Source organism: Tenrec ecaudatus, chromosome 2 (assembly GCF_050624435.1).
Source record: "Tenrec ecaudatus isolate mTenEca1 chromosome 2, mTenEca1.hap1, whole genome shotgun sequence".
In the NCBI taxonomy this organism is placed as follows: domain Eukaryota; kingdom Metazoa; phylum Chordata; class Mammalia; order Afrosoricida; family Tenrecidae; genus Tenrec; species Tenrec ecaudatus.
The window spans coordinates 68,181,097-68,202,963 of record NC_134531.1 but is presented as its reverse complement, the minus strand read 5'-3'; the positions used below and the strand labels follow the sequence as shown (position 1 = coordinate 68,202,963).

Sequence of the window (21,867 nt, the reverse complement as noted above, 5' to 3'; positions counted from 1 at the left end):
ATCTCTATCGCTTGTGTTTTGCTCAGTCTGTTTGATGAAGCCGGATGACATTTACAACAATAGTCTGCTGCAAGGAGCCCCGGGACCTTGAATCTGGACACTTACATCTCACTCCCTGTTTTTCCACGAAAGCCCTGGGGTATTATTATTACATAGGGATAAAGTCATCTTCCCTTAAAATACCATTGTTAAAAAGTGATTGTGATGATCCAGTAACATAAAACAAAGTAAAGTGCTAAAACCCCAAACCAAACTCACTGCCTACTCACAGCGACCCTACAGGACAAGGTAGAGCTGCCCTTATGAGTTTCTGAGACAGTAATTCTCTCTCTCTCTCTCTCTCTCTCTCTCTCTCTCTCTCTCTCTATATATATATATATATATATATATATATATATATATATATATATATATATATATATATTTATATATATTTAAATGGGGGCTCTTACAGATATTGTAACAATCCATATGTCAATGAGATCAAGCATAATTGTATAAATGCTACCACCATCAGTTTCAATTCATTTTCTTTCGTCTTGAACCCTTTGATATCAGCTCCCCTTTATCCCTTCTCCCCCCCCCCCCGCCAACCCTCCAGGGACCCTTATTATTATTTTCCATATCTAACATCACCCAGTGTATCCGTTCACCTGCGTGTCTGTCATTTGTTCCCTCTGTCATTCTTGATGAGAGCAGAAAGCCCATCTTTCTCCCGTGGGGCAGTTAGTGGTTTCAAACTGCTGACCTTGCAGTTAGGAGCCCAACGCGTAACCACTACGTTACCAGGACTCCTTGTGAAATGCTTTGAAAATGTTTCAGGTTTTAATTTCAAAATGACTTGAAGTCAAAATTTAATACGTCTGCAACACATCTCTTACCCTGCCTTCTATCCTATCCCTCACCTAATAGGCACATAGCGACTCATTTTTGGTTTTGTTTGCAAAATTTGCTCACACACTTTTTTTTTAATGGTGAATATACATACACCCAAGGCATTTTCCATTTTACCATTCTTAACACATGCAACCAGTGACCTGGTGTCCATCATCTTGTGAAACCATCACCATTATCCTTTTCCAAATTGTCCATCACCCTGAACAGAAGGGATATTCCCCCCATCCCTTTCTTCCCACCACCCCTGGCAAACACTGGCAATCTTAGGTCTGTATCCATTTGCCTATCATGTAGAATAAGGAATCAGTGGCTTAGGAGACTGTGTGATGTACTAGACTACCTGAGGAACTCTGGCAGCTGGTTGGGTGGCTGGCCATGAGGTCAGTGGTTCAAACCCATGAGCTGTGCTGTGAGAGCAAGATGAGAGATTCTGCCCACATGAAGATTTAGAGCCTCAGAAACCCACAGGGGCAGTTCGACTCTGGCCTGCAGGGTCAGTATGAGCTGGGAATTTTCACGCTTGACTGAATAACCTCTGAAACACTTAGGGGCACTTCAATGGCCCATCTGAAATTAGGTCGCTGAAGAAGTTAGATGATGGGTGAAAAGGAGAGACAGAAGCGTAATATTGGAGATTGCGATATTGTCGTGCAGCTAGGATCAGCTTGACGACACTGTATGATTTGCACGGTAGTCGTCCACTTCATGATTGGAGAGGTTGAGCATACTTTCTGATAATGTGCAAATCTTGTGGTTTATGTCTATTGTAAAACAACCGAGGAGCAATAGCTTCCTTGCAAGTGTACCTTTACTATGCACCTGGAAACCCCAATTTGCAGTTCTAGGGGAGGAAGGGGGCACAGGGGTACCAAATACTCTTCACCTGAACTAGATGTTTGTGGGGTTCAATTCTAAGTGGTCTCTTCCACCTTAGTTTTCCAGGGCTGCTCTTACAGAAACGCCACGAGGAGGCCTTAACGAGCAGGAGTGCACGTGCTCACAGTTCTCAAGGCTAAAGGCCCAAATGACAAGTGACTGTGCCATTTTTTCCTTATCAGTAGCCTTGGGCATTCCTTGGTGATCCCCACATGCCATCTGTCTTTGTGTATGCGTGTGCTCTTTTCACAACCCAGAAATGGCTAGATTTAGAGTCTGCCCCATCCAAGCATATAAAGGACACCTCAAAGAAATTGTATTTCTGAACAGGATTATGGCCACAGGTATAGAAGTGAGATTCCAATACATATCTTAAGATAGTTCCATTCATGATGTCCCACACGCCCTAGATCCCCATCATCATGCCCGTTACAGGTGAAGGACTAGATTGTGGGGGGACTACAACATGCCCTGGCAATACTGATGATGTCACATAACTGTGAATCTGGTGGCAGTGTTTGTTTGAACGATACACACTGGACATTGGTTTGTTTTCTCGCGGAGCCACTTTCATGATCTGACGCATTCTTGTCGTTGTCTTAGCTGCAGGCTGCAAAACGCAGCCTGCCAACCGTTAGGCTCTCACGCTCACTCACCGAGTCCCTGAGGCCTTTGCACCTAGTCAATGGGGTCACTTACCAGGCGATTACCTTGGTGACACTTCACTGGCCTATCTGCCCCACTATCCCTCCAGTTCTGGGAACACTGTGTCTTTTCTGCCAGTATTTGGTCAGCCGTGAGCTGAAATCTGGTAAGCCTGGATTGGGAAGTGAGTATTACCTTGTTCTGTAGAAAGTGAAAGAGGAATTGAAGCCAGGAAGCTGATGCTTTACCAGAACTTCCAGAAGATGGACTGTCTCCTCTTCTCTGGAGCACTCCTTGGATGCCCGGTGTCAGGGGCTCCCAGCCTCACGTGCTGTTTGCAAGTACGGCTTTCAGGATGATGAGAAGACCACTTGGAAGACCATCATACGCTTCAGGGACCGATTCACATGTAGTAAAACCGACGTTGCCCATGGTATTTTGAGTTCCAAGTTTTAACATATGTGCGAAACCAGTTGCCTTTGAGTCTGTCAGAATGGAAATTCTGTGATCCAGGCATAGCCACTCCAGGCCGTGTGTCCTTGCCACTGCTCTGAGCAGTGCCTGCCTAGGACCTCCCTAGACCCCGTACGAGCCTGGACAATGACAGCCTTGAGTGCCTTTGAATGGATTGGTCTCTCATCAGGGTGGTCCTTCTGCAGAGTCCACTGCTGACCGCACAAGCTGGTGCTCAATAAGTATTTGTGAAGTCAATTAGAATTGTTTCCAGACGGATGGATTGTTTGGGCCTCACTCATTTGTACCATCATTGACTAAACTTACTATGTGCCGGGCAATATTCGGAGTGCTGAGAACACAAGAATGAGCAGAAGAGACAGAGGCCCTGTCCACTCAGGCTTTCATTCTTGACCAGGAGCTGACAACTATTCTATTTAAAGGGATGGCTTTTCAGATCATATGGTCTCTCTCACAACTACTCAACTTTATCTACAGTGGACACATGAAAGACAATGTGTCAATGAATGAGAGTGGCTGTATTCTAATAAAACTGCTTACAAAAACAGATTGGAAGCATGATCTGGCCCTCAGGCTATAGGTGGACAATCCCTTTACTAGAAAGATGACAATAGCAAACAATAATTAAACAGATAAAATGTATAGATTTAAATATGTACGATTTAATTTGTAAAACGTGTTTTTTTAAAGGCAGGATATGGGACGGAGAGGAGGGGAGGTGTCATTTAGGCCAGATCATCAGGGAAGGCCTCTCTGGAAAGATGACAGTTGATCAAACACTTGTCTGAAGGGAAGGAATGAGCCCAAGGGAACAGCCAGTGCAAAGGCCCCCATGTGTCAAGATGCTGGAGGTTGACCAGGTGGAGGAAGAAGGTCGGGGGTGGGGGGTGATGCAGGTACAGGAAGAACGGTGAGAACGGAGGCTGGGGAGGTCAGTGGGGCCTCAGATCATGCAGCAGCAGGGACTTTGGAATTGATTCTGTGTGAGCAGAAGCCAGGAGGCCTCGAAAGGCAATGGCCTGCTGTGAGTTTTTACTCAGCTCAAGCAGAAAGGGACAGGGTGACTCTTCATGGTCCCGTCTTGTCCACGGGGTGAATTTAGGTGCATTGGTGAAGGGTCTCCCTCCCTATAGGAAGGCCCGTGGCGGGGTGACCCTGGCACAGCTGGGCATCGTGAAGCACGGTGTATTTGAGGAGCCCTGAATCAAAGCGTATCCATGAAACTTTCTAGGACTTTGATATGGCTGGTATGCAAACTACTGGCATTAAGGCAGTTGTGTTGGGGCCCTGGCTTAGTGTCGGGGGCCCCTTTCCCTTTCACATGGACAGAAACAGAGCCAAGTCCTGAGACCTCTCACCACCAGGACATGCACTTCCCTTTCTTCTCCGTCTGGAGGTAACACAAAGCAGTGTAGACGAGGGAATAGTAGCCTAGGTGTCTCTCTCAGTTTTGGAAACTTGTATAAAAGGAAGCTTGTGGCAATCATGTTGGCTTTCGTTTCCTGTTCTCTGCCGAACTATGTAGTGACAGGAATGCACTGTCACACATGTACATGCAGGTTCTATGTCTCAAACTCTGACTCAGTGCAGCCCGGTAAGGGAGGGGGATGTGAAAGATGGGCTTGAGCCCCCTGCTGTACTGTCGTGTACGAGGGACTTGCCGTGGTGAGAACAAATCCTATATGAGGGGAGAGGTCTCTAGAACTTGCTATGGTGGGAACAAATCCTATTGTGGGATCCCATTTGTCAGCCTGTCTTCCTTCCATTTCACTAAGTGCTTGGGATGGAGAAGATGAGACACGAGGAAGAACTGAAATGCAAGGTATCAACATTAAGTAACCATAATAACAGGGGATTCCATGGGCTTCGTGAACTTCAGACAAACTCATCCCGGACCAGCATCTTTTACTTTCCCCGATGTGCTTTTGGAAGACTGTGACGCCAGAGATGAAACAGAACTTCCCAAACACGGTGGGCTTCACCTGAGTGGTGATGATTGCTGTTTCCTTCTTTCCCACTATTGTTCTCCTTGTCGTACTATGGATAGTAGGTCATCAATCGTTTCTGGCTCATGGCAACCCTATAAGGCAGGGAGAACTGCCCCTGTGGGTTTCTGAGTCAGTAAGCCTTTAAGGGAGTAGAAAGCGTCCCTCTTTCTCCTTCGGAGCAGTTGGTGGTTTCGAACTGCTGACCTGTGTGTTGAGCAGTCCAACATGTAAGCACTATGCTGCTTGGGCTCCCTCCTCCCTGCTTTCAGCAAATGTAATTTGGTTCTCTCACTTTAAAACCTAAAGGATGAAAGTCATGGGCAATTGGGTTAATTTCTAGTAATAGACAGTACGAAGCTTTCAACTCCCATAAAAACTTACAGCCTCAGAACCCCACAGGGGAAGTTCTCCCATCCTATCGGGTCGCTCTGGGTCAGAATTGACTCAATGGTGGTCTTGGAGGCATTTCCAAACTTCAAGTAGGTGAGACTATGTAGTCCTACATTTGGCCTTTAAACCTAAATCTGAAGTTCACAGTAGTGTCTACATATCAAGCCCGAAAATGCTGGACTGGCAAACACATTTTGTTAATTTTTAAGTGCTCTCCAGGAAAAAAAAAAGATACTTCCTAAACAGTTTCTGTTGAATGAATTGGGAAAGGTGTCATGTACCTTGGGTCGCAAAGAGGGTTTTGGTCAGCGAACCTCCGAGTACATCTTTGAGGCCTTCAAAGGCTGCACAAGAAGCGGGGCCTGGGAGGTCCACCAGAGGACAAGGGGGCCCGCTCTACAGGGCCTGCTTAGCCTTCTGCGGGGCAGAACCCGGGAGAAGCTGGTGATAAAATTGATTACAAGGATCTACATGTGACCTCCTCCCTGGGAGACAGACAACAGAAAAGGGGTGAAGGGAGACGCCAGATAGGGCAAGATATGACAAAATAATAATTTATAAATTATCAAGGGCTCACGAGGGAGAGGGGAGTGGGGAGGGAGGGGAAAAAAGGACCTGATGCAAAGGCCTTAAGTGGAGAGCAAATGCTTCGAAATGATTAGGGCAAAGACTGCACAGATGTGCTTTATACAATTGATGTATGTATATGTATGGATTGTGATAAGAGTTGTATGAGCCCCTAATAAAATGTTAAAAACAAAAAACAAAAAAAACCCGGTGAGATTTGTTGCTTGCTTTTCTCAACCTGGCCAGCTTAGATCTTCTCCCATGAAATAAAAGCAAACCCAGAGGTTTGTGCAAGAGGGAAATGGGACGAGAAGCCAAGCTGGCTTCTCCTATGTTCCAGTAAGCCCGTCTCCACTCTGAGTCAGTGAGTGAAAGAGCAAGAGCACAGGAAGCCAAACGCCGTCACTAAGGCGCCTAAAAAGGGGACCTGCGGTGCTTTTTCAAAGTGAGACACATTAACAAAACGACGGGGAAGACACCAAATAGAAGAACAGAGACACAAGAAAGAGGAAGTAGGAGTCAGGGAGGAAAAACATTCTTTTATTGAAATCAGACATTATTTTATGGAAATGGGCCCCGAGGGCTGAGTTGCGTGCAGTCCACCACAGCCCAGTTTGCCTGCTAAGACATCAGTCAATTCAAGGACACGGGGGCTTTATTTCTTAGAACCTCTAAACCGGAGTCCAGAAGTTGATCCGGAGGGGCAGCAATGGAGTGCCCGTCATATTGGTAGCTGCCTGGGCGTCTAGCCAAGCCAGGTGTGCTGTACACAGGGGGATGCCACAAGTTCAAACAGGGACCATTTATGAGCAAAAAGGGGCACCTCTACCCTGTCCTGTAGCGTTGCTATGAGTTGGCATCGGTTTGATGGCACGGAGTTTTGTTGTTTGAGGCAATTCTAGACTGGCCGGGTAAAACATGGAACGTAGAGAGTCTGGAGGAGAACATGAGACTTCTGAAATAGATCCGAATCGTTCATATTAATGACAGAATTCTACATTTAGCTCCCAACGATCGCCCACTTTTGCAAAAACAACAAAGTAGCTAAGGCTGTGGAAGGGCCCAGAGCTGCTATGCCTAGCAGTGGGGTCCCTGGCCAACTGCTCAACACTTCCCTTGGTCAGGACAGACCGTGCGCGAGGGAGCTTCATGCTGCTGAGGTTTTAGTTGGAAAGCAGGCACTGTGCCTGCGGGAGAGCACCCTGTGCAGGCCACTGCCTCCATAAGGACCCACCTACCACCTCTGACATCTTAGTGACAGAGAGGGAGGCTGGGTTCCAGTCCTCCACCCCCAGCTCAGAAGAGTTGGCCCGATGACCAACAGCTGGGGGTTTTGTTTGTTGGAGTTTTCGTTGGTTTCTTTTTTATCTTGTGAGATAGACTTTAGAATATATGTACAGAGTAGCATCCAAATTTGGATTTTCCCCCATCTCTGTCTCCAAATACATTTAGCCTTGACCTGGTGTGCTCAATTCACACCAACTCAAGGGGCCCCGTTTAGTGGAATTCTTCTCCTACCTCCACTAGCTGGTGTGAGATCTTCAGCCCCACCTGGTGTCTCCTCCAGGTTCCCACAGCTGTAGCCTCTGTGCTCATGAACAAGCCATCTCTACTAGCAAAGGTGGCTGCCATTTCCCTCCTCCTCCGTTTGTTGGGGCCTCTATTGCGGGGCGGGGGCTTCACTAGACTCCCAGGCTCTTCACATTTCATGTTAGTCAGAAACTTGATCTTCAGTCTCGTCCTAGAAATGGGTAATGTTGAATACACTGAAGCAGTACCATCTCTTTTACTTGAAACCGAGGCGGGCTAGGTCAGGCACATTTCTAAAGATAGCCAGATCGACTATCATTTGATGAATTCAAATAGGGTGCAGAAAAAAAGGAAATAATTAAAAGGTTACTTTATTCCCATTTCCCTCACACACAAATATGATTTTTAGTTAAAAAAAAAAGTACTGGTAGCTTGTTTCTCATCTTGGCTTAGGAGGAAACCTGTTCTCAAACAGGACCAGTAACTGTCTTTTTCTTTCAGACAGAGCTGAGCTGCTTGTTCGCGCATGAAGCATGTAGCACATGCGTGCGTACACACACACACACACACACACACACACGAGTCTCTCTCTCTCTCGCTCACTCGCCCTCTGCCTTGGTACCATTCCTCCAGCTCATCCTCACCACGTTCTTAAAAAAAAAAAATCCTTTCAACACCAGATCCTTCTAAATTGAGGTGACAATGCTATTCTTTGTCTCCCAGAAAGTCTACCCAGAGTGGCTACATTTCCCGTTGAGCCCACAATGTGAACCTCTGTTCTCTGAATTTTAGAAATACAAGATGCTTTTGAAAGCCCAACACCTTTTTAAAAATAGTGTCTCTGGGCTCCCCCTGCTGTCTCCAAGTGAAAGTGCAGAGCACAAGGTTGGCCAATGATTATTAAACACATATACACACGCTCACACACACATCACAGACACACCACCGCCATCATCACCACCACCAGGCATTCGGGCAAGCAGTCTAGTCAAGACTCAAGGATCTAAAACCATGGGCTCTGGCATTGATTGGCTCTGCACAAATACTGTGTTCTCCCATTCCCTCGAGGATCCCTGGACTAGGAACTTCGTCAGTAAAATAGGGCAATCAATCCCACAGGATGATCTGGTTGTGGGGTGACGCAGGGACACTCAGGGGCATTAAATGACAGGGCAATGCTGTGAAGATCAGATTTCATGTCAAGTTGACATTCGCCGGGGCCGTAGGACGCGTCCTCAGGGTGTGCCCTTTATAAGAGATTAAGGAGGACTGTGCTTCCTTCTTGTCCCCTTTGGCCATCCTGCTTGTCTGGATTGTGCGTCGGGCTCTGGGGTTAGCAGCCTATGCAGTCTGCCCATGCGGTGGTGCCCTGCCCTGCTCCTGCCACGCCTGCACCCACCCACCTGCGGTCTCTCAGTTTCCCGCTTCATCCCCTGGCAGCTGCGTGAGTCTGAGTCTCCAGTCAGCATCTGGCCCAGAGACTTGAGGAGGACTGGGGTGGGCCGCTTTCTTCACATAACATTCTTCCCTGTACATAGAGACGTGTCATAGGCTTTGTTTTCCTCGATCGCTCAGCCTAACGCAGATGCTGGGCAGCTTAGCTTGACTTGGGGCAGGACAAAGGAATCGGGGAAGATGAGGGGTTTAAGCATATTGCAGCTGCTTATGCTATTGGTTAAGTGCTCCACTACTAGCCAAAAGGTGGACCTTGCGAAACAGGTGTGGCAATCTGTTTCCCAAAGGTGACAGCTTCGAAACCCCTATGGAGCAGTTCTACTCTGCACACCTGGAGTTGCCCAGCATCAGAATTGGTTTGATACAACTGACAGCTGCTCTGGAAACGCGCCTCACTGGCAGGCCTCCTTCCATGCTAGCTGGCTGACTCGGAGAGAGGCCAGGACCTCCGAAATGCAGACGCCCTCTCCTGTCCAACGCAGCCAGCTTTGAAGTGCTTCTGCTGCAGGGTGATGATTAGCAGGCAGGCAGCCAAGAAGCCAGGTCTCCCTGCAAGGCTACCTCTAATCCAGTGCTTTTCAACCTGTGGGTCGCCACCCCTTGGTGGATCAAACAACTCTTTAACAGGGGTCGCCCAATTCAGCAGCAAAATTAAAGTTAAAAAGTAGCAACAGAAATAATTTTATGGTTTGGGGAGGGGGGTCACAACATGAGGAACTGTATGAAAGGGTCAGAGGATTAGGAAGGTTGAGGACCACTGCAAGTCTAATTCTTGAATGCTTCCTCCCTTCATCCCTCCCCCACTATCATGATCCCAATTCTACCTTACAAATGTGGCTAGACCAGAGGATGTACACTGGTACAGATAGGAACTGGAAACACAGGGAATCTAGGACAGATGAACCCCTCAGGAGCAATAATGAGGGTAAGGGGAAGGTGGGGTGGAAAGGGGGAACAGATCGCAATGATCTACATATAACCCCCTCCCTGGGGGACTGACAACAGAAAAGTGGGTGAAGGGAGGCATTGGCCAGTGTAAGACATGAAAAAATAGTAATAATTTATAAATTATCAAAGGTTTGTGAGGAAGGGAGGGAGGGTGGGGGGAAAATGAGGAGCTGATACCAAGGGCTTCAAGTTGAAAGAAAATAATTTGAAAATGATGGTGGCAACAAATATACAAATGTGCTTGATACAATGGATGGATGGATTGTGATAAGAACTGTATGAGCCCCCAATAAAATGAGTAAAAAAGAAAACATTAAACAAAAACCAAAATTCACCGCCATTGAGTTGATGCCGGCTCACAGAGACTTTAAAAGATACAGTTTCTGGACTGTAACTCTTTATGGGGGTAGAAAGCCCCCCTCAGAACAGTTGGTGGTTTCGAAGTACCGACCTTATAGTTAGCAGATCAACACAGAACCACTAGGTCACCAGGACTGCATCTTCATTCATTAGCAGCTTGCGAATGTATCCCGAGCTTTGCATGCACGCTGAACCATTTCTTTTTTAGATTCCGTGCATGTCTAGATTCTCCTCCTCCCCACCCCCTTGAATTCAGAACTGGTCGCCAGTGTGAATGCACTAGTAGGGTAAGTACTAGACTGCTAATCACAAGGTCATTGGTTCAAACTAACCAGCTGCTCCCCAGGACAAAGATGAGGGTGTCTCAGAATCAATTCAATGGCAGTGGGGTGTGTGTTTTTAAGTCCACTTCGAAAGAGCACTAGTGGTGCAGAGGTTAAGCACTGGGTTGCTAAGCAAAAGGCCAGCAGTTTCAACCCAATCCGGGGCTCTGCAGAAAGATGTGGGAGTCTGTTTCCAGAAAGCTACAGGCTTGGTCACCTTAGGGGGCATTTTGACTCTGTCCTATTGGCTGGCTAAGAGTCAGCATTAACTTGGGGCAATGGGTTTGGTATGTGTTTTCATGCACTTAGGGGCCCTGGGCTTGACAGATCGTCTCTCTCCTTGTCCGAGTCCTGACTCCACATGTGAAACTGGGATAGAAGAGTGAACAGAACCCCAACCCTCAACAAGATGGGTTGACAGAGGGGCTGCATTGAATGGGCTCAAACAGAAGAACTGTGAGGACGGCACAGGGCCAGGCGGTACATTATTGTCCATAGGGCTACGACCAACTCAGTGTCATCTAATAACTACAGCAGCATGAAGTGGTAGGTTGCTGACCACAAGGCCAGCAGTTTGAAACCACCAGGTGCTTCAAGGGCGAGAAGTAAGGATAGTGTTAGAAACCAACAGGGGCAGTTCTACTCTGCTCTATAGGGTCACTACGAGTTGGAATTGCCTAGATGGCAGCTTGTTAATATGCTATGTAGCATGTCGGGGTCATATAAAAGGAAGGTAAGAGATTTACGTCCCCGGGAGATTCTTAGGAGGAAAAATTCTGTAACAAGGCAACGTGCTTTATGTGTTAAAAGGAGTCACACAATTGTTAATAGATGCTATAGTCCATTTCAGTTTTGAACGCATAGCAGCAACTTATGCACAGAAAACCCTGACCAGACCTGTACCACTGCTAGTGCTAGAAGTCATAAAAGACCAGACAAAGGTCCTTTTATTAAGATGTCTTCATATCATTCTGGATTATTCCATAAGAACGGTGCACTCATTACATGATCGCCTCTCTTCTTATCTGCTCCTCTTGGAGAATGCAGGCTTCAAGTGACTCGAGGGCCTCATTGAAGCCCCTGGTTTTGATTCTATGTTAATGAATTAAAAAAATACTTCCATCTGAATCACACTAACAATCTTTATCAAGCCCATTTAATTCCTGGATCCATTTTGCAAGCAATTGTCAAGCCATCTCCCCTTTTTAAAAGCTTTTGATGGTGATCTAGGTGAGGTTTACAGAGCACATTGGTTTTCCATTCCACCACCACTTCATTTTGTGACTTTGACTGTAAGGCCTGAAACATCACAGGGCTCTCCCCACCTCCTCCGTTTTTCCGCATTCCATTTGTCCTTTGCTACCTCTTGCCTTCTGAGCTGTATCTTTGCACAAATGCTGTCCTTTGATTGCATCATTTTAATCATTTCCTTTTTTTAAAAAGAATTTCATTTTATTGGGGGCTCTTACAACAATCCATGCTTTCATTTTATCAAACACATTTGTAAAAATGTTGCCATTATTTTCAAAACATTTTCTTTCTACTTGAGCCCCTTTGTATCAGCTCATTTTCTCCCCCTCCCTCATGCATGAGCCCTTGATAATTTTTTCCCCATGCCTTAACACCAACTGCTGTCTCCCTTCATCCACTTTTCCGTTCTTCCCCCATGCTAGGGGGGGACATGTAAGGTGTCAATCATTGTGATTGGTTCCCCCTTTCTCCCACCAGGCATGGCTACTCTCATTACTGGTCCTGAGGGGTTTATCTGTTCTGGTTCCCTGTGTTTCCAGCTCTTATCTGCACCAGTCTACATGCTCTGGTCTAGCCGGATTTGTAAGGTAGAATTGGTTCATGATAGTGAGAGAGAGGAAGCATTAAAGAACTAGAGGCAAGTTGTATGTTTTATCCGTGCTATACTGCACCCTGACTGGCTCATCTCTTCCTTGTGACCTGTGAGATGTCCAATTGTCAATCATTTCCTTTTAAAAGATATCATTTTATTTTCACTTTGCTGAAACTATTTCCATTGGACTCCGTTCTATAGGGAGGGCTTGGTTCACCAGATAGTTTTTCTGGGCATATCGAATTTCACTGAGTGGAGTTTTAATTGTTATGATTTTCTTGAATGGCTGTCTTGTCTAACGAGTTTGATTTTCTGAAGTCGGACTTGTACATGGAAATATAATAAATTTGGATCTTGGGCTGTTTTCAGTCAAGCCCTGTGCAGTTTTTGCTATATGCTGCCTCTGTTTGCATGGATGTCTTTGTGTGTGTATTTTTGAAAGCGCTAAGTGGTTATGCCCTTTGCCGAACTTAACTCACACTGCTCTGGGTCTCCTTTAGTAAAGTCCGCAGAGGAGTGGAGAAAGGGTGAGGCAACAGTACAATGATGGGTATTGATGAGGAGAGGCCAATGGCAGGGGCCACAGACCTCAGAAGCGGGAGCCAGCAGGACCCTCTGGAAGACCTGCTGGGATGTCCCACGCTCTCTTCTCCCCATAACTGAGGTCAGACGGGACCCAGAAACTGGCACAGGTTTCCAAACCTCCCATGCACATGAAGCAACACATATGTCCTCTTAAACCAGAGACTGTCAACGTGTGGTCTCTGGACTATTGGCAGCTGCATCGCCAGAGAATTTACTAGGATTCCAAAGTCTTGGGCCAGATCCCAGATCTACTGAACCAGACACCTGAAGGTGGGGTCCAGCAGCCTGTTTTAATGAGCAAACCTTGGAGATTCTGATGCACGTGGAAGTTTGAGAACCAGAGCCTTCCGCTAGGCGATGGCCTTGCCTATGAAGTGTTAGGAAAAAGGTTCAGGAAGATAGCCAGAAGGATTGAGCATTTAACTACAAGAAATAAACTCACTGTCATAAAATACCCTTTAAGCAAGATCAACTCTCCTAATGATAGTCTCAGGGGTTCTAAATGTAACCAGACTTTTCTACTGCAAAGAAAACGAAAAACCTAACTCCCTGTCATCGAGTGGATTCCAATTCATTGTGACCCTATTTAGGACAGGGTACACCTGTCTCTGTGGCTTTCTGAGACTGGAACTCTTTATAGGAGTAGACAGCTTCATCTTCTCCCATGAAGGGGTTGGTGGTTTCAAACTGCTGACCTGTGGCTAGCAGCCCAACACATAACCCACTATACCACCAGTGCAAAGAGAGACACATCTACAACTGTGCCTGCCAGAATGAAAGCAGTGCACCTTTGCCCAGGAACGTTCCTTATGAATTGGTTAAAAGTCTGCATTATTTCTTGAGTCATCTTCAACACAACTGTCAACAAAAGTGGGCCAGGATTGGTCTATTTCTTGTCTATGAGAAGCATTTTGATGGCGCTGTCTTGATCACAATGACTGACAGGGCCGATCAAAGGTCCTGGTGGCCAAAAAGGCAGGCTAGAAATGCGCTGTTGGGCAAGGGAGCTCGCCTGTCTTTTCCCTGTGCAATCTCAGGAGGCTCCACAGTACCTTGCCCTCTGAGGAAGGAAGCTCGGCATCGACTTAGCAGGCGAGTGAATAGAGCATCTGTGTGGGTTGGAAGAGCCAGAGAAAAACTCATGGGAAAGGTGGCACAGGAGCTGGACCTTGAAAAGTAGGCTGGATAAGGTGAGAGATGGCATTTTAGGCGGGAACAAGGGGACAGAATGGGCCGAGGCCATCAGCACTTGGAGTAGGCTAAAGCGCAGAGCGAGCAGTACTGGAGAACAGCTCTTCGGGAAACGCTCCATCATGAACTCATCCAGCAGGAGGGAACCAGGGAGCTGTGTGAGCGCGAACTCCCCCCTCGCCAGCCCCTGCTGCGCTCCATGCTGGGCAAGCGGTGGGGAACAAGATGGACACGGCCCCTTGAATAATCTAGAGAAACACAGAGGACAGGCTACGACAGGAGTGGGAGGAGGGCTTCGGTGAGGCCCTGTGGCACATGGGTAGCTCATCCAAACTCAACTTATAGGACAGCTGGGTCCAGAAAGCCTTTTCAGATGCAAAGATGTCTAAGCTGCCACACGACATGAGTGGGAGTTCGCCAGAGCCCAAGCATAAGAATTTCTCTGGCTTTATTTCTGAGCAGGAGGAAGGGCTCGTTTCTTTATATAACTCCTCTAACAAGTACAAAAATGCGGAATGCGATCGACGGCAATGGTGACAACAGCCAGAGCTCCTGTCACACTTACTGTGTCAGGCACTGTTCTGCTTGCTTTACACTTAGCTCATCTCATCCTCACACCAGTCTTAGGGGGGCTGCCCCTCCTTCCCCATTTAGCAGCCTGGGGAGTCGAGGCACACTGCCGTCAGTGGACCGAGCCGTGGAAACACCCTGGGCTCGAGGCCTCAGCTCGGCAACTCTGCAGGGATGGATCTCCCTTTGTCTTGGCAGCCACTGGGCCACCAGAGGTGGCCTGAACAAACAGAAACGTGTTTGCCGCAGCTGAGCAAGCTACAAGTCGAGGGGGAGGCTCGTCCGTCTGGGGCTCTGGCTGGACCTCTTGGGTTTGTTCCTCCGCTCCTGTCCTAAGTGAGCTTTGGGGGCACCTACCTCCTGCTTCGTTGAGTTTCCTTCTCTGTGCTCGGAGGCATGGTGGTTGTGCTGGGCTTCAGTCCACAGTCAGCAATGCAAAACCACCAGTTGCTCCTCCGGAGAAAGAGGGGCTTTCTATTCCTGTAAACAGTTAATCTGGGAACCCCACGGGGGCAGTTCTACCTTGACAGGGCACCGAGTGAGTCCGTGTAGACTCCATGGCGGCATTTGGCTTGGGGGTTTCTCTGTGCCCAGCCTCCTCTTTTCCCACCCTGCACACGTGACCTCATTAGCATCGCAAGTCCGAATCCCAAACTACATCTGCGCCTTACGGTTTTAGCAATTACAGCACATTTGGGGGGTGGGGAGAACAGATGGACAAAATTCAATTTTTCACCTCTCACTCTTTAGCCTCCCCTTAAGAAATGTCCTCAGTTTAGCATCCCTGAAGCGATTTTCCCTCTTCCCTTCTGAGAAGTTACGTGGTATAATGGGAAGGGCAGATCATCGGAGCGCTAGTCTCAGCTCCACCTCAGTTTCGTGACAGCAACTCGGACAAGGCATCTTCCCCAGGGAAGCCAGGAGACTCGGAACCTCCCTCCTACTCGAAAATGCCTGAGCCCACCACCACCAAAGTCAATGGAACTGCTGCAGCCGGTGAAGCAGCACGTGAGCAGGGAGAGGGGGTGGTTCAGACAGCTGCAAAGGCTTGCAGCGTCCCTTCGGGCCTCCAGACACGCACGGCACACCTGAGGCGGGTCACTGTGTAGGTCTCGTCAGCCCATGTGACCAGATATGGTGAAACTCCCCAGGTGCTGGGCTTCAAAGCATCGAGTAAGGAATCTGCATGAACAGGAGGGAGATTGGCCCTGCGCTACAGGATCAAGTATGTCTGACTCGCACAGTAAAGCAGGCAATATAGAAGCATCTGGTGCCGTAACTGGTAGGGATGTCCTTTGCAAATCCCAAGCCCCACCTGTGGCTAAAACAGTCATCTTTCAAATTGGGCTCACGCCTCAGGTCTGAAAGCGAAGTTCTGGTTTTGTGTCGCTGTGGAGATAAAACAAACAATAGGCCAGAAGACTTTTATTTTTCGAGGAAATTTGACATGCCCAAACTTGAATGAACATTTCTAATCAACACCCAGATACCCATACCTACTGCTCTTGAGTAGATTCTGATTCATAACCACCCCGTAGAATACTCTTAGGTGTCTGGGGCTGTACATCTTCACAGGAGCAGAAAGCCTCATCTTTCTCCCGTGGAGTGGCTGGTGGGTTTCCACGGACGGCCTGGAGGTTAGCAGTCCAATTTTGCCATCAGGATGCCTCACAGACACCCACGGGCGCTATTCGTTTGCAGGTGAACGTGGAATAAGCAAGGACCCAGCAGTCTCTGGCCTGAGCAGTAGGTGCACATAGTGAGAAAACGGGAGGCTGGTTCCCCACATGGCAGAGGAGGCCAGCGTCAGGCCTCTGGGATTTGCCAAAGGCATCATTTGCTATCAAGTAGCAGAAAATTATACCCAATGCCAGTCGGTCGAGGTTAACACATGGTGGCCCTGTAGGAGAGGGTAGAACTGTCCTTGAGTGCTTTATGGGAGTAGAAAGCACCGTCTTCCTGCCGAGGAGCGGCTGGTGGTTTTGAACCGCTGACCTTGCGGTTGGCAGCCCAGCACGTAGCCACTACGCCACCAGGGCTCCTTTGCAAGGAAAAGCTTCCTTTGGGGTTGGCCACACTCCAGCCAGATGGGACGTTCCTTTGCGAGTAGGGGTTCTCTCTGGCACTGGAGGTCCCCCATATTCCTTCCAGCATTTTACCAGGCGAGACCCTGCTTCTTTCCTGCTTGTCTCCAGACTGCTGACAGTGGCACACTCACTACCTTCTCGGACGGCAGGCCAGCCCGTACTACACGAGGCAGCGCACGGAGGAGCCCAAGGACCCAGCCAGTATCTACTGAAGGCACAGCGCCCACTTTCTCGGGAAGTCAGTGGTTCACCAGGGGCCGGGCAGCTCCACCTTCGACCCATGGGGGCATTTGAGCCTCAGGCTACTCAGTCAACAGGGACTGGCTGAGGGGCTGGTAAGTCTGACGGCTGACCGGCCTCTTGTTTAACAGCTCCACGTGGGATTTTGTGTCCCTGGGGGTGTGGCACAGCATAGCATCCACAGTGTGCATCGTGACCTGGCCAGTGATGTGCAGCTTCCCATAGATCTCATCGAATCTGGCGCGAAGGCTGGGGACATCTTGCACTTTCTCCTTCACAGAGGCCAGCTGAAAATGAGCAAGAAGAGCAGGTCATTGTCTCGGTGTGGCAGCTTTCGTCCTGTCCCCACTCCTCTGGAGTCAGAGGTGTACGTACAATACATAAAAAAGCACAATGTGCACCCGGCGATGGAAAGCAACAACTTGGGCCCACCGAGGAATTCCGCAAGCGACGGACATCCACGCCAGCACGTAGAAAGCATGCCTAATACTGTCTCCCAAGGAAAGGGGCCCAATAGCAATGGAATCCAGTTTGGTTGGGGTCAGGTGTTAGGTGCTTGACTTTATTCTAGAAGGCTAGAGGGGACTTATATCGGGACATGATCCGATTTTCACTGGAAAAGCTGTGGGGAGAATGGATTTTTATAACGGTGGGGATGAGTCAGTCAGGAGACGCCCACGGCAGCTCCGATGTGAGATGCTGCTGCTTTGGGGCTCAGAGGTGCACAGTAAAGCCGGAGCAGTGGGTCTCTGTGAGGTCTTGGGGTGGGGGTGGGGGTGGTAAGCTGACAGGGCTTAGTGTTCAGGAGGTGAATTAAGGACAGAGCCACAGATGGCTCCCAGTTTGGGCTTTATTGTGTTGGTTCACATTGCACATTGGGTGAGGAAGATCAGAGAACAATCAGTGCATTTGGATGACGTGCTGGCGAAGAAAATGGAAAGTACCATGGAGTGCCAAAGAACAAAATCTGTCTTGGAAGAAACAGAATGTTCCTTAGATATAAGGATAGCGAGATGGTGCCTCACAGAACTTTGGACACGTTGTCAGGAGACCTGTGCTCGGAGAAGGGCATCATGCTTGGTAAGGTAGAGGGGCAGAAGGAAAGACAGAGTCCTTCAATAAGAGGGACGGACACCGTGGCGGCAGGATGGGCTCAAGCGCAAGAACCATGAGCACGGCACAGGGCCGGGCACGTCTTGTTGTACACATGGTCGCTATGAACTGGATCCAACTCGACGGCACCCAGCAACACCATCTTGGTGACGGGCGGAGGAGTGCTTTCTGGATGAGGGCAAGACAGGGAGGAGCAGGTATGGAGGTAAAAACTAGGCGTTCTGTCTGGACGTGACTGAGATGTGTGAGAAACGTCGCCACGGACACATCAGGAAGACTGTGGAATCCATGGGAAAGAGCCCTAGGTACCAGGATAGACATATTAGAATCACAAGCACGCGAGTCATGCTCATTTCACGGGTGAACTTAAAACCAGAACGTGAAACCACTTTCTCAAACGAGTCAGCGTTTTGCTTAGTTCAATCCTGCTAAAGAATCCCACGGAACAAAGCTGCTCGATACAACGGCACCATGCTGGATCGAGGTCGCTAACTAACTCTGTGGTCTGTTTATTTCCTCGATGCATCATAACCCTATAAGCTGCCTGCACATCTTCTTTACAAACACGGCCTCCGCACCAAGCTTTCGGAGACCAGGCAGCAGCACTTGTGTTGGAAAGCCATGCCATGCCGTGCCTGTGACCACAGTGGCAGCCACTGAACCGTGGCTTACTGATCAGTTCGCAAAGCTCAACTCTGGTTTTGCTGTCGCTGCTGTCCTTCCGGATGACAGGACTTCCTCCGCGGGCACTCCAGCTCGGGCTGCGCTGGCCACACTGGCCTGGCCTCGAAGACGCACGCGCACGAAGCTGCCCTGCTGGAGCCGCTCCTCCACGAGGCTGCTGGGTTTTGCATTCTTTTTCCCTTTCGTTGTATTTTTTTTCCTGAAGTTTACTCCATTGCTTTTTATTTCATCTCTCTTCCCCTTCAGTAAAATTCAGGAAAAAATATGATGAAAGGGATAAAGTTCTCCTGTACACCCACGGCCAGCAAGCTGATTCAAAACACAGCCACCTTGTATACATTCACCAAGGGTGCATTATCTTTACAGGAGCAGACAGCCTCATCTTTCTCCTGAGGACTCACTGGTGGGTTTGAACCACTGAACTTCAGGTTGCCGCTTTACATTTATCCCAGATTGCAACCAAGGCTCTTACATCACTATAGAAATATTAAAGGAAGGAAAAAATATTAAAGGAAACCAAAAGAACCATTCTACAATTTAAGCTCATCCTTGTACATGGGCAAAAAGAGACAGTCTTGCAAACAGTGCCTGGGGAATACCGCCTAGTTTAAAATAAAGAAATGTGCGTGTCAGGGTTGTATCCTTTCACCGTCCTTATTCAGTCTGTATGCTGATCACCTCATCTGAGAGGATGGGCTATATGCAGAACAGGACTTCAGGATTGGTGGAAGGCTCATTAACAACCTGAGCTATGCAGAGGACATACGCTTGCTTGCTGGAAGCCAGGAGTACTTAAAGCACTTATTGCTGAAAACTCAAGGACTGCCATCGTTAGTGGGGATTACAGCTCAATGTCAAGACCAAAAGCCTCACAACTAGGCAATTGGAAACATAATAAATGGAGAACGATTAAAGTTATCAAGGATTTCATTCTGCTTGGATACACAATCAATGTTCATGGAAGCAGCAGCCAAGAAATCAGCATATGTATTTGTGGGAAAAAAGATTTCTCCCAAGTTGTATCCCCCAAATATATGCCAAACCTAGCTGCTTGCTACTCATGGTGAATGACTACATTTGGAGGTCAACGAAAAGTGAATCAGAAGTTATTCTCCCTAAGGGTTATCAGCCATCCAGAGCAAGCAGACACCACTGTTTATCCCACAATAAGTAGGGCCCACTCCCTTCTGATTAGTAGTAGATTGTTTCCCCGAAGGAGAGCCCAGGGAGGTCAAGCCCACTCACGGGTGGCCAAGGTTAGGCAGCCATCATGAGTCTAGGGTCCACCCTTCTGGTCACATGGATACCTCTAGTTCCACCCCCAGCACATCTCCTTCCGGTTACACTTATACCCATGGTATATCCCCCTCCTATTGCTTGTATTGCCTATTGTATAATCCCTTCCTGTGACGTGTGTGGTTACCTGTAATCACACCCCTCCTAAAGATATATAAGCCTTAGTTAGCAATAATTGTCTCTCTCTCCGGCCCACCCATCTCCTATCTCCATGTGGACCACCAAGCGGGGCTGCGGTGGGCATGCTACCATGAAATGTGTCTGACTCCATTATTTCACTCGCTCGTCTCTTTCCTTATCCCCCATTACTTTACTAAATATTCCTCTTATCGCTGTACAATTGTACCTACCGGACCCATGACGGTTTGTTAGGTGCTCCCTCCCCTGACATGTATTGCTTTAGGCAAATCTGTTGCACAAAACCTCTTCATATGTTAAAGAGCAAAGATAACACATTGCTGACCATCGTGCACCTGACCCAAGCCGTGGTTTTTCAGCCACCTGATAGGCATGGCACAGTAAAGCAGCAGGACCCGAGAAGAACCGGCGCCTTTGGATGATGGTGCTGGGGCAGAGTCTTGAAGGTACTGTGGACTGCCAGAACAAACAAACCTGACTTGGAAGAAAACAGCCGGGGTGTTCCTTAGAAACAAGGATGGCGAGACTCTGTCTCACGGACTTGGGACATGTTTTCAGGAGGGGCCAGTCCCTGGGAGAAGACATCATCCTTGTGCAGGGAAAGGCCAGTAACAGAGAGGAAGGCCTCACCAAGACGGACCGACACGGTGGCTGCACACTGGGGCTCCCGCCTACACTCGTGAGGCTGAGGCCGGCGGGGCTGTCTCATTCTGCTCCACAAAGAGTTGCTATGGGTTGGAATCAATGGCACCTAACAACAGCGTGACTTTCGCAGACACCATAGCACATCACGAAGTGAGTTCAAAACAATCAAGAAATGAGCAACAGATGGTCTGTTTTGCAATCAGCTCGTGAGCTCAGTCTAATGGATGACATTGAACTTCCCACTGTCTCTGTTCAGATACCTTAGACTCCTGTGCACACTATCCAATGAGGGCGTGCAGTTACCGTCCCTGTGGGTTGTAAGCAATGAACCTGTCAGGTTCTGTCACGTCATCTTGTGAGCTGTTTCTATCTCCTAGGCTTTACTTTCCAGCTATTGATCCTTCTGTTTCTAATTTTCACATTCCAGTCACCAACAATCACCAATGTCTCTACAAGGCACATTCACAGAAACAGTTTCTATCCTTCACCCTTCACTTCCTCATAAATAATTGTTTTGTTTTTATTTTTATCAGTTTGTTAAAAAATATATATAAATGTCTGTGGTGCATGAGTGTATATTATGCACATTATTTGGTGCATGTGTGTCTGTGGTGCATGTGCCCATGTATATATGTATATTATATCCCTCCATACACATGGCTTGCATTTTACTCTTCTCACCTAACAACACAGATATAGGGGTCTCTGGCATTAGATGTAGGTATTCCTCATTTCTTTTTACAGTTACATAGCAGTCCTTTAGGAGCCCTGGTGCAATGGTGGGTTACGTGGCTGCGAACCCCAAGTTCGGCGTTCGAATCCACGAGCAGCAGCAGCTCCAAAGGAGACAGATGAGGCTGTCTGCTCTCATAAATATGCTGTCTCAGAAACCCCATGGAGTAGCGACTACGAGTCAGCATCAACTCAGCAGCCTTAGGTTCCTAGTCTTTATGTGAAGGTCATCTAGATTTTTCAACTAGTCTTCTCTGGAGAGAAATGTAGGTTGTTTCCAATATTGACAT

General features: G+C 48.0%; 1 protein-coding gene across 1 annotated transcript in view; it reads right to left on the bottom strand.

Moving 5' to 3' along the window:
• Positions 1-16,052: 16,052 nt before the first annotated feature.
• Positions 16,053-21,867, bottom strand: part of PTCD2 (pentatricopeptide repeat domain 2) — a 28,701-nt gene continuing 22,886 nt past the window's right edge. The window contains exon 10 of the mRNA XM_075541156.1: positions 16,053-17,256. Coding sequence (XP_075397271.1) covers positions 17,032-17,256 — 225 coding nt within the window. The 3' untranslated portion in view covers positions 16,053-17,031. The remainder of the gene's footprint in view (positions 17,257-21,867) is intronic.